This window comes from Watersipora subatra, chromosome 8 (assembly GCF_963576615.1).
Source record: "Watersipora subatra chromosome 8, tzWatSuba1.1, whole genome shotgun sequence".
Lineage (NCBI taxonomy): Eukaryota > Metazoa > Bryozoa > Gymnolaemata > Cheilostomatida > Watersiporidae > Watersipora > Watersipora subatra.
Window position 1 is genome coordinate 20863019 of NC_088715.1, and position 13752 is coordinate 20876770.

Here is a 13752-nt window from a genome sequence, read left to right on the forward strand (position 1 = left end):
CCGTCCTTCAGCCTGTCTGAAACCACGCTAAGAGCGTTAGGAAAAAGATTGCCTCACATAGGAATCAAACCTGCAGCATCAGATTCAAAGACAAGCATGTTTCCACTACACCACTCAACCTAATACAAGATAATCACACTAATTACTCATGACGATCTCTCACAGTGCACAAGACTGCCAAGCTATGAGTTCTAGATAATTATTCGTAGCATTCATAAGTTCATTTACTTTACTATAGCTATTTCGATATACCCTAGGACACTTATATTTCTCTAGTATTTAGTTTCGTGAGTAGCATACAGAGTAAAGTTTCGCTGCAGCTCTGATGAGTGCGAAAATATAGTGATGTAAAAATAAATGCAGTGGAACAAACATAATTAGATTCATCAGGTCCAGTTCACTGTTACGAAATTGTTTTCAATTTTCGACTATTTTGTATTTGTAAACTGCAGGTAGAAATGTGTTGACGAGATCGATAATGCAATTTGATCGCTTGCTGCCATTTGTTTTTTGGACTATCAATGACGTCAAGGTCCTTCCCGCCGTGACTGATGCTGTACCAATATGAGATCTCAAGTATTTATAGCACACGGTGGCCATGGCTCAAGGTTGTTATTGTTTTTGGTTGGTAATAAATTTCATCACTACAATAATTATTATTCAATTTTATGACTTTCCCTACCAGACTTTCATCATCAGTTACAAATTCACTGACTAAACTAATATCATCATCTTCCTCATTTGTCTTGGCTTTTCCAAAAAAACCTGTTATTGTAATTTGCTTTGCCATGCTGCTCAATCCGTGTATCAGCTATAATGAGTTTAGCAGAAATTGCCCAATGAACCAACCACACACGAAAAATGTCTGCATTTCTAATATGTATGACGATTTTATTGTGAATATTAATGACCAAAGCTATTTAATTTCGCGTTTTCGCTCGTTCGTTATGATAGTTTAGTTTCGCTCATGAAATTTTCGCGAAAGGATGACACCGCGAAAACGCGAAAGTTAGATGAGGCGAATACATAAATGTCCTAGGGTATTACTTGTGTTTAGCGTCCTTCACTTGTATGCGTATAACAATACACGGCCAGTCATGCAGATAAGGCTTGAATGAGAGTGCACATTCCGTTGATAAGAAATTCCCTAGCAACGAGCTGGTTGCCGTCAGTGACGAGATAGAATCTTTACCAAGATTAGCATGAGCCGCTTCCAACTGATGAATGGAATTTGACCATCACTCCATCTACAGAAATTTACCGATAAGCATGTTCCATCATTTTGCTTTGTTGATGCTGATTGGCTCAAGAACATTTAGAAGTGACTCGACCTATTTGATTTACATCCCAGCCATACATCGCCGCTCACTTCTCCCTGATCTTTTATGGATTTCAGTTGTGGATATACAATGTGCATACTAATACTTACGAAGTACATACATGTACTTCACGACAGATGCTTGCTTTCATCAAAAACTTCGAAAAGCCTTACTGATACTATAGGCTCTAGTTGTAAAAAAATCTCTTCAAAAAATGTCGATGTGCTTTAAAATTTAAAAATGCCAGACCAAAGTTTGTTGACAAATAACTGCATTCTAATAAAGGTTGTGAATGAGAAATGAAGATGCCAACTTTAAAAGGCTGCCCAACAAGCAGCTACCTGGATGTGCGATATGTAAGTAAATCTTACACGGAGTAGAACACGTAACCTCTAAGCGACATGAATGAATGACGTAGCATTTTCGTTATTTATTAGGCTAGTAAAGAATACACCATTACTTGCTCTCTATCACAGTAATCTAGCGTCCTAATTCTTGATTATTTCTTTCTGTTGGCAAAAAATCAATCCTTTGATAACCATTACGTACAAAATCGTATCCGATCATCGGTGAAACTGCCTTATGAACTAAAAGCAACAGGACACACTACATTTTTCATGTCGACTTGCAGTGCGTCTATATTCATGTGCAACACTAGAGCCGCTTTACTCTAGGAATGTTTGGGAAAAGCTTTCTAATGACATTGCATGCTCAGCGGCTCACAGACATCTGAATTTACTGGTTATAGAGCTAATCAAGTTGAGTTTTTAACTTGTGTCTATATCCTATTTAAATTTTAAGAGCTCTTTGTTCTATTAACCATCAAATGAACAACTTAAGACATATTTTATTTTATCATGAAATACTAAATTATTTGTGTTAGAAAATGGAATGGTAAAATCAGAGATTTGATAAGAACAGCAAACTCACAAGCTACCAAAAATGATCAAAACACCGTCTCACGGTTGTCAGGTTGTCATAAGAATTCATAATATTAATTGTCATAATTTTAATCTTTAAATTATTAAAAATCATAAAATAGATAAACATGTATATTGAAATACATGATACATCACAAAAGGATGTACTTGATACAGTCTTCAGAGCATCAAATCAGAACCACACAAAAAATCTTAATGAAATGTTGAGGAATATCATTGACAATATTCAAATGAGATAGTGTTAGTACTCTTCTCTGACCAGAAAGAAACTGCTGATTCTGTAAACAATGCAGAACTTGTAAACATACAGCTGTGCTAGTAAAACAGTCAGCTTCTGACAAGGATGTTAATATGTGTACCATGATATGTAATATAACATTCGCAACTAGTGCTACAAACACATAAAAATGTTTCACTTAAAAAAATGTACATGAAAAATCAGGGCTTGTAACAGGTCCAGATACAAGTTTGGCCTATGCCTGTGGAGCTAATCACTTTGTAGCCTAAAGCATCCAATTTGTTCAGCACCACACGTGGGGGTTCCTCCGATCTCCACTCTTTGCTGCAAGAAAAAATGCTTATTAGAAGTTGTAACAAACTTCAATAGAAGTTGTTCCAGGTGAAACACGGGTTAAAAACTACCATAGTAAGCAGAATTGGCTGGTCGTACAGTCACTATTGAACTATGATTACCAATGAATAAAAGTGCAAACACACTAGGCGATATTTAGGGCGGCATCTAATCCAATCACTATCCAAGCTGCGCTAGAACTCGCTCAGCAAGCTCATACAGAGCGATAACGATAGACTTTCTCTATCAAAACTTTATGGAGTACGAGATGGATTTCGATTGGTTGATTTTCCCCAGAATGCAATTTTGTAGTTGCTGATTTTTTTGTGTCAATGTTCACCATCGTACAGCAACAATATTTTGCTATTTTGTTACGACTAAAACATCATCAAGATGAGCACTGAAAGGTTCATAGATTTAATATGAACACACCCAGTCCTGTATGATATAACACACAAGTTACAAAAAAACCCAGTCGAAAACCAACATTTGGAGCCAATCATTGCGCAGATTGACCATCTTGAAAATAGTAAATATTTATTATATTAAAAATGAAAAACTACTATAAAGTACACTATATAAGAAATAGTAAAATAATACTATTAAGAATACAAGAATCATTTTTTTCTTGTCTTCTTGTAGTGGACAATTCGTGAAAGTGAGGTAGGTCTAATAACAAAAACAAAAGTTGTTTATGTCTTTGTCTAAAAGACGCCATATTGACTTAAATTTATTAACAACTCCGAAGAAATAGATAATACGAAACTTTATTGGCAAATTGTCAGCACACTCATGGTATCGTTTGCTGGTGAATCGCTCAAGTGTGTTTAGGCACACACCAGCGATATCTCCGCACTTGTCACAACGCACGTGATAAAATCGCTCAATGTACATGTATTTGCACCTTAAAGATTGACTTGCAACAAAATTCCCATTACTGTTATTTGGTATCAAAAGATTCACCATGTCTTACTCTGCCGTGTTGTAGGTGCAAAATGTGTGGAAATGTGATTACCAGCTCTTAAAAGCTCAAAAACGAACAGTTAATCGCAGCCATCATGAAACTGCCGAAGATTAGAATCTCTTCTTATATGAGTTTTATATTGATTCTAAAAGAATCAATATAAAACTTCTCGTATGACTAGTTTATGACAAACACTTCGGGTTTTACCGAAGTGCTTGTCATAAAATAGTGCTACGATAAATTTTACATTGATTCTTTTATTGGCCTTTCAATTCACGAGAGAATATCACGTGACAAAACAATAACCAAAGGGATTGACTATGTCAGAGAAATAAACTGATTTCGATATACGGCGGTTTCATGATGGCTACGATTAACAGTTTGTTTTTGAGCTTTTAGGAGCTTGTAATCACATTTCCACATATTTTGCACCTACAACACAACAGAGTAAGACATGGTGAATCTTTTGATATCAAACAACTGTAATGTGAATTTTGTTGCAAGTCAACCTATAAGGGACAAGCAGTTTAACAAGTGAGTGACCACATGACCACAAGTTTGTTTGTTTATTTTCATCTATAATATAACCACACAAAAATAATATGAAGAGTGTTTCTAACAGTATAAAAAGACAAGAGAAATAGAAAAAAAATGTCACTCCAGGGAAGGTGATGATGAGGTCTCTGTGCGCTAGTGTACATGACTCTGTACTAGTGTTGGGCCGGTATTTGGTTATCCGCTCTTACCGACACCGAGGGATTCTCGGTATCCGAGGAAACCAATCATTTTCAGTGACAGCTAGTTATCCGCGGCCGGCTTGATATGATTGGTATTTATCCGTAAAAGCCTATCTGTAAATGGTTATCCGGAAAGATTGTTGTATTTGACAGGCTACAGCATTACCAGTGACGCACTGCGCGGGAGAATCTTCGGCACAATGAACTGCTTATGAAAGAGCTCTTTTGACGTCCGCGCACAATCGCCATGTAACCGAATGAGATTACAATCGCGTGTCAATTGATGTTATGATTTACTGTAATTGCAAAAACGCCTATTTGACGAACACGCTAATCAAAAAGAGTCTCTCCAGCGCACATTGGCAATCACAACCTTTTTCTCAGACATTCTGAAAACACAACACATGCGAATTATAGTATAACTCTTCAACGAACATTTCCACGCTTACCTATAAGTATCTAGTATTATATTACGTCTTACATTGATAGAATGTAAAACGTAATTTACGTTTTTATTTCATCAAATGTAAAACGTATATTACGTTTTATATTTGATAAAACCCTCCGTTTGATATTTGATAGGTTTGATATATTTATACGTTTTATATTTCATTTATTCCCACCTGTGTTATATAAAAATAGGCTGTAGGTAAGCTGAAGTTAAACACACGCTGAAAACCATATACCGAATTACAATACCGACAATACCGAACTTTCTTAGTTGGCAAAGGATACCGAAAGTGGTAAATACCGAGGATACCGACACCGAGAAAACCGAGAAAAAAGTGCAAGGATATCCTATCCGGCACTAAATTATATACCGGCCCAACACTACTCTGTACAAATTAGTCATGGTTTTGCTTAGGATTCATAAACTGCTAGTCATTTTAAAATGCCATATCTACATGTACATCATCTCTATCATTTTATTTTGCTGTCTTTGAGGTGCTTATGAAAATTGTGTGGATATTCACCGACAATGGTGAACCAATGAGGAGTTGTTCACTCATAGCAACTATTCATTCAAAGCCTGTACCTTGATTTTCTTTTATATACTACAGATTGGGTGACCTAGTCTTAACATGCTGGAAGAATTCAAAATTATAAGTAAAAACTTGAAAAGCTTAGATTAAATCGTTGAATCTACCAATTTTTCGAAAATTTTACAAAAAAAAGTAAAATGAAAGTCAACGTCATGAAGCAGGAAAACTGACTTTCCAAAGTGAACAACAGTTTCATGGAGCACAAATAGTGATGCTAGAAAACTGATACAGCAAGCTTGCCTCAAGTGTTCTTTGAAATCTTCACTTTAATAAAAGTCGTGACCATCCATTTGCCAGTCCAAAGTCATGGTTAAAGGATGGGGTAAAAAATTGGTTTCAACCGAATTCAAACTCATGACTTTGAGTTTACTATTCAACTTACCGACACTACGCTTATCAACTGCACCAGTCGGCCACATTGGACATTGCTATATTATTTTGCTCAGTTATTGTATGCACTTTAGGGCCTCACCTGACCATCTCTCAAGGTACACGAGACTACCAAGGTACTAGTGTACTTAAAAAGAGATCATGCCACTTTACTTAGTAAAGCTAAATTCAAACCACATTAAATTTAATTTTTAATATGACTAAATTTTGAACTTTATAGCTAAAATGTACTCTTTAACATAATATTATGTATAAGTGTACTCGATTGAAGATATGATACAAATTTACCGCAACTATAATATATAGTAGAAACAATGGAACTTACAAATGATTGCCTGGCTGCTGCCCCAGTGTAGCACCGAGAGCTTTCATTAAATCTTCATCACTTTGTTCATCACCAACATAACACGGCCCTGTCATCTACCAACATAACATGACCCTGTCATCTACCAACATAACATGACCCTGTCATCTACCAACATAACATGACCCTGTCATCAACCAACATAACATGACCCCGTCATCTACCAACATAACATGACCCCGTCATCTATGGAATAGTGTAACTGCGTTACAATTCACGAGATAAACAAGTTGAATTGTAAACAAAATACCAATATTTGTAAAAACTGAAAAGACAACTATGCGTTTGGTAGTGGAACAGGATGAGTTGTTTAATATGCAGATAACTTGCATAATATACGCAGATAATAGAATCAGATATACCATGTATGGACTAAGTCGGCAGTTAAAGCGTAGCCAAAGCTTCACATACCACAAAGTCTACTGCTGAACAGCGACATGATGCTATGATCAGGTTTAGCAGTATTGACCAACGATGCTTACCTACCATTAACCACATAAACCACAAGCGTGCTAGATTACATATATTACGTAGCTGAATCTTTACATAACCTACAGGATGAAATTATTCGTGGAGTTACATTTCGCAAAAATTGTCTTTTCATGCATATTCGCGGACTAAATTATTCGCGAATAAATTAATCCGTGAAAACGAAAGATTTGTTCGATGATGATACTGTGCCGAATAATTTGTGACAACCTTGAATAGTTTTGTGAAGAAGTGTGATGCATTGGCAATGGGCTTAACTCAAAGCCCCAGCTATGATTTTTAAAAAGCGTGGAACTCAGCTACATTTACTAACTCTGCCTAACGGCTAGTTTTTAATTTGAGGTAGTAGTTATCCTCCCTTTTGTTAAAAATGAAATTGATTATTCACGAATTTTAATAACTCGTGGAATTGACTGTACGCGATCTCGCAAATTATTAAATCCATCGAACAATTTCATCTTGTACGGTAGGTTGTCTGGAAGAAAGATAAAGCAGTCCCACGATTTCAAGCATATAGAGGTAAAAAATCCTAGGAGTTTTTTAGTGAATGGGCATTCCAAACATTGACCTCTTGAAAATGTCAAACTAACAGACACAAATCACATGGCCCAAGTAGAATGTCAAACTAATAGACACAAATCACATGGCCCAAGTAGAATGTCAAACTAACAGACACAAATCACATGGCCCAAGTAGAATGTCAAACTAACAGACACAAATCACATGGCCCAAGTAGAAAGTCAAACTAACAGACACAAATCCCATGGCCCAAGTAGAATGTCAAACTAACAAACACAAATCACATGGCCCAAGTAGAAAGTCAAACTAACAGACACAAATCACATGGCCCAAGTAGAATGTCAAACTAACAAACACAAATCACATGGCCCAAGTAGAATGTCAAACTAACAAACACAAATCACATGGCCCAAGTAGAAAGTCAAACTAACAAACACAAATCACATGGCCCAAGTAGAAAGTCAAACTAACAAACACAAATCACATGGCCCAAGTAGAATGTCAAACTAACAAACACAAATCACATGGCCCAAGTAGAAAGTCAAACTAACAAACACAAATCACATGGCCCAAGTAGAAAGTCAAACTAACAAACACAAATCACATGGCCCAAGTAGAATGTCAAACTAACAGACACAAATCACATGGCCCAAGTAGAATGTCAAACTAACAGACACAAATCACATGTCCCAAGTAGAAAGTCAAACTAACAGACACAAATCACATGTCCCAAGTAGAAAGTCAAACTAACAAACACAAATCACATGGCCCAAGTAGAAAGTCAAACTTACAGACACAAATCACATGGCCCAAGTAGAAAGTCAAACTAACAAACACAAATCACATGGCCCAAGTAGAAAGTCAAACTAACAGACACAAATCACATGGCCCAAGTAGAAAGTCAAACTAACAAACACAAATCACATGGCCCAAGTAGAAAGTCAAACTAACAAACACAAATCACATGGCCCAAGTAGAAAGTCAAACTAACAGACACAAATCACATGTCCCAAGTAGAAAGTCAAACTAACAAACACAAATCACATGGCCCAAGTAGAAAGTCAAACTAACAGACACAAATCACATGGCCCAAGTAGAAAGTCAAACTAACAAACAAATCACATGGCCCAAGTAGAATGTCAAACTAACAGACACAAATCACATGGCCCAAGTAGAATGTCAAACTAACAGACACAAATCACATGGCCCAAGTAGAAAGTCAAACTAACAAACACAAATCACATGGCCCAAGTAGAAAGTCAAACTAACAGACACAAATCACATGGCCCAAGTAGAATGTCAAACTAACAGACACAAATCACATGGCCCAAGTAGAAAGTCAAACTAACAGACACAAATCACATGGCCCAAGTAGAATGTCAAACTAACAAACACAAATCACATGGCCCAAGTAGAATGTCAAACTAACAGACACAAATCACATGGCCCAAGTAGAATGTCAAACTAACAAACACAAATCACATGGCCCAAGTAGAATGTCAAACTAACAAACACAAATCACATGGCCCAAGTAGAATGTCAAACTAACAGACACAAATCACATGGCCCAAGTAGAATGTCAAACTAACAAACACAAATCACATGGCCCAAGTAGAAAGTCAAACTAATAGACACAAATCACATGGCCCAAGTAGAATGTCAAACTAACAAACACAAATCACATGGCCCAAGTAGAATGTCAAACTAACAGACACAAATCACATGGCCCAAGTAGAATGTCAAACTAACAAACACAAATCACATGGCCCAAGTAGAAAGTCAAACTAACAGACACAAATCACATGGCCCAAGTAGAATGTCAAACTAACAAACACAAATCACATGGCCCAAGTAGAATGTCAAACTAACAGACACAAATCACATGGCCCAAGTAGAATGTCAAACTAACAAACACAAATCACATGGCCCAAGTAGAAAGTCAAACTAACAGACACAAATCACATGGCCCAAGTAGAATGTCAAACTAACAAACACAAATCACATGGCCCAAGTAGAATGTCAAACTAACAGACACAAATCACATGGCCCAAGTAGAATGTCAAACTAACAAACACAAATCACATGGCCCAAGTAGAAAGTCAAACTAACAGACACAAATCACATGGCCCAAGTAGAAAGGTGACGGCAAGACTAACATATGATACTTAAAAATACCGATTTAACCAAGATTTACATTCTTTTATATAACTTCATATTATTTAAAATTTTTTTTATTATTGTTGTTACGACACTGAGAGATTTACGACGACTGAAAGGGGTTGAAGCGAGGCAATGTGATATCCAGATCCTGAGTTACACTATGCAAGCTGAGAAGGGCAGTCTGGTCTACACCGACTGAATCCAAGGTATCTGCTATCTCAGTGATGCCTGAAGATACCATCAACCATCCTTAATTATCAACATGCTGTTAGATTTAATGTGATGTCAGATAATTTATGTATCTACACACTACAGATGAGAAATCGGCTGAGAAAATTGACATGATTGACTTTAGCTGTATAATTATTGTAATGTTTCAAGAAACTTCTCATAACATTTCTATCACACTTGTTAATCGGTCTTGTTGTTTATCCTACAAAAGGCTGCCAGAACCAGAATTAGAAATAACCACAGCACAAAGAAGTGCAATGATTCACAAGGGTTTCAGAATACAGGCAATATTATTTCAATGAACAAAGTTCCTGTTAGGACACGCTGCTACCTTTGCGATATCACTGCCACAATCATGTTACTTTGGCTATTTTTTACTCAATGAATCACAATATTTCTGGAATTTTCAACACTGTATTTTGTCAGCGAGTGTTTGTCTTCATCACTTTTGCACCAGAGCGTCAACTGTTAAGATGTGAGTTCTCTGGTTTTACGTATTTTAGATATATGTTATATCTGACAGTGACATTCGATTATATCTTACTTGTATTATTCAAGCATATTATATATTCTGCAAGTATTGTTATATGCAAGTATACAGAGTTTCTACAAGTACCTAACTAACTCTCCTCTGGAAAGGTGCAATAAGGTATGGTTATACAATTTTATCTTTTGAATTTGTTGTAATTGCATCTTAACTATAATCAACTTTATTTTTGTTGCTACTGAAAACCCAACATTACTGCAACTGTACTTGTACCTTGTACCTTGCTTGCAATGTTTCATTACTTATATCATTTTATGTAGCAACATTATGTTAGCCAAATGTATATATCTTTGTAGTTTCACGGTGTTGTGTGGTGTGTATAAATAAAGCTACATATATACATCCATACAGTAGTGTATCATACACAGCCAAATCCAGGGGAGCAGTTATTTCGGCTTTTCCTATGGAGGAGCAAGCTGAAAAAGGGACAGATTTGCCTTCATCTGTTTCTGATAGAGCAAAATGGATTCTTCTGATAACAATTATAAAGAATTTAGAAAACCTTTTTACTTTTCTGATATTAATTTGCCCATTGTTTGGAAGGTTTTTAAATACCAGCTCAATATTTATGTTATTTAAAAAAACTAAACGAATAATCTGATGAGGAGCAAATAGCCCAGCTACTGATTGCGAAGGGCAGTGAAGTGAAGCACCTTCAGTTTACAATCAATTTCATTATGATGAAGTCAATAATGCGGTGCAGAAACTAAGAAAACACCAAAGAACACTAAAAATTTTTGACGCATATTTGGAATCAGTCAAACTTGTTATTTATGAGATGTCGCAGCTCAACAAAATTATTCAAGATCCAAGCAAATTACTCTACCAGTTCATTGTCAAACTACAAGTACAAAGTAAGCATTGTGAATATGAGACCATGAAGAAAGTGATCATGGATCCTGATCTGCTTAGTAGTCAGTTTGCGATAAAGAACTGAGAAAGTATTTTGTTGAAGTACTTGAGTTGGTATCGTGTATATGTATACAGAAGGCAAAGTGATAGATGTCTAACAAAAACAGGTAATCTCAATGGATTCAAGGGCTCGAGATAACTTTACGATCCATCGAATATGGATTATGTTTGTACTATTCTGAAATGCAGCAAAAGAAAAGACTGACATCAGCTTTGCAGTGAGAAAGTCAGTGCCTTCGATCGATGAAATTTTTTTTTGAAAACTTACCAAACTATCGCTGACTAAACTGCTTTTGATGTACAAAACTGAAACAACGACTACTGGTAAGACATTCCGGTTCTTTATTCCTGGTTTTTCAGTGAGTGCCCTACTCAGAGTTTCGATAACATAGCCTTCCTTACAATTGGAGACCTGTACTGCATTGGCATGGTAACTATAGCTTTGTTTACTCGTTGAATATTACTGACTGCAAAAAGCACTTGATCCGCGTTTTCTAAATGCAGGCTCATACACATTTCATCTGAAATAGCTGATACTACGATTCTTGAGTCAACTTTAAATGATCTTGCTTCGTTGTTCATTTTCAGTTCCACAAACCAACCTTTGAAGTGTTCCTTTGTCAATGTTTGTCAATCCTAGTCATAATGAACTGAAATAAAGGCTGGCCATTTCATCTTTGATCCCACTAGTGGATACCTTTTCCTTCTGTCTTTGCTGATCTTTACGGCTCATTTTTGAAGAGTGGATCACTTGTTTTATTTTGTGCCTCCTGCAGAACATCTACCAGCAATTTCTGTATTTGAGAAATTACGTATGAGATCAAAAGTTAAAATTGAGTTAAAAATGGCTTCATTCCATTCACTCAGACAGCTCAGCACACAGTAGCAGAAGTGAGACGACAGCGTCTGCAGGACGAGTTACCAAGCATGGAAAAGGAAAAAGTTATAGAGATAATAGATAAACCAACAGAGGTGTTCATCCTGCATTATCGTTCTTAAAAATTTCAGCACTACAGTGTGTATTGACTTCGAAAAGCAGACCTTTTCAAAGACTTTTTAAAAGTCTACAAACGATTTCTAGTGACAGATGCAACTTTAGCAGCTCTGGAAAACTTGATAATTTTTTAAAGCTAAATGCTCAAGCTTTACCTTGAGACTCACAAATTGACAAAATATATAACACCTTTTGAAAGGTACATATGCAAAAGACTTCCTTTTGTGAAAAAATGCAAAGAGAATCGGAAAAACTAGTATGAGTCATCTGCCAAATGGACGATACTTTGATCCGCAGCTTTGACATTAAAAACCATATTGAGAAAATAAGAGGTGAATATTTGGCTAGTAGCAGCTCGCTTTACTCTTAATAACACGACTTTTAAAGATACGAATAACATTGCGAACACAGTGTGGAAGCAGAGGGCATCCATCCTGATCTAGAGAAAATGAAGGCTATCATAGACTTATGTGTCAAAAGCTTGACAAAATATTTGGTATGGCCAAATACTCACGAAAGTTTTTTTCAACCTTGCAAAATGGTAGTGCCAATTTAAGATATCTTTTGACTGGACTTATCGATAAAAATAATGACTGGATTCAGTAAACAGAAACAAAATTTCAAAACGAAAAAGAGAAAATTTGCAAAATTCTTGTTTTTGGATGCATCGATTTGGAGACAGAGACTTGGAAGTGAAAGTTGTTGCAAGTTTTTTTTGAACAGTTCCCACAAACCGTTTAGTTCAACACAACTTCCAGAAACTGGCGATGGACTGGTAATCTAGAGATGGACTAACGTCCGACTGGTGGTGGACTACTGTAGTACCAATGAAGGAGATGTTATTTTACAGTATCTGGTTGTCTCGGAGTACTTCAGTAGGTATATGGTAGGTGCAACCTGCAAACCCGTCTCAGCTGCTGAGATATGTCAACAGGTACACAGAATCATCTGCGAACTAGGACCTCTACATACAGTTGCGTCTAATAATAGACCAAAATTTATTTCTGAAATGTTATTTAAACTCATAAGACAGTGCTATTCAGCTGACAAGTGTCTGAGACCATGTTGCATGGTTTTACACACTTACATTTGTTGTCAGAGTAAGGTGCAAGCATGTTACTCTGAAAAGCAATCAAATGCTAGTTACCACTATAACGCCGTGTGTCCACTATAACGCCATGTTGTTTTTTCGACATTCATCTTCGACTATGTGCACTGTAAACCGAAGGCAAAAACGAAGCGACACATACATCGGAAACTCTTGCAGCTATCAAACTTTCCCAGAAGTTCGCCGAACATCGACGACAGCCTATGCAATGTGCACCCTTTGGCGATGATGATTCATTGTTGCTGATAGCTTGATCTACATACATATTTCTGTTTATAATAATTGCTGTGGGACTAACATTTGATATGAGCATGCTGCAGCACGGAGATTCTTCCGAGCAAAATTCAAAAAAGATGTAAAGGTTGAAGCAAACAACAGCGAAATACATGGATCGAACAGCAAATGAATGATGAAACATTCATGGGTAGAGTAAGACTGCACAGAGCTGTGTGCGATAGTGGCT

General features: G+C 36.5%; 1 protein-coding gene across 1 annotated transcript in view; it reads right to left on the reverse strand.

The window, feature by feature from the left end:
* Positions 1-2682: 2682 nt before the first annotated feature.
* The window catches only part of LOC137401760 (GTP cyclohydrolase 1 feedback regulatory protein-like), a 44002-nt gene continuing 32932 nt past the window's right edge, over positions 2683-13752 (reverse strand). The window contains exons 2-3 of the mRNA XM_068088239.1: positions 6291-6385; positions 2683-2822 (exon numbers count right to left, since the gene is read on the reverse strand). Coding sequence (XP_067944340.1) covers positions 2699-2822; positions 6291-6385 — 219 coding nt within the window. The 3' untranslated portion in view covers positions 2683-2698. The remainder of the gene's footprint in view (positions 2823-6290; positions 6386-13752) is intronic.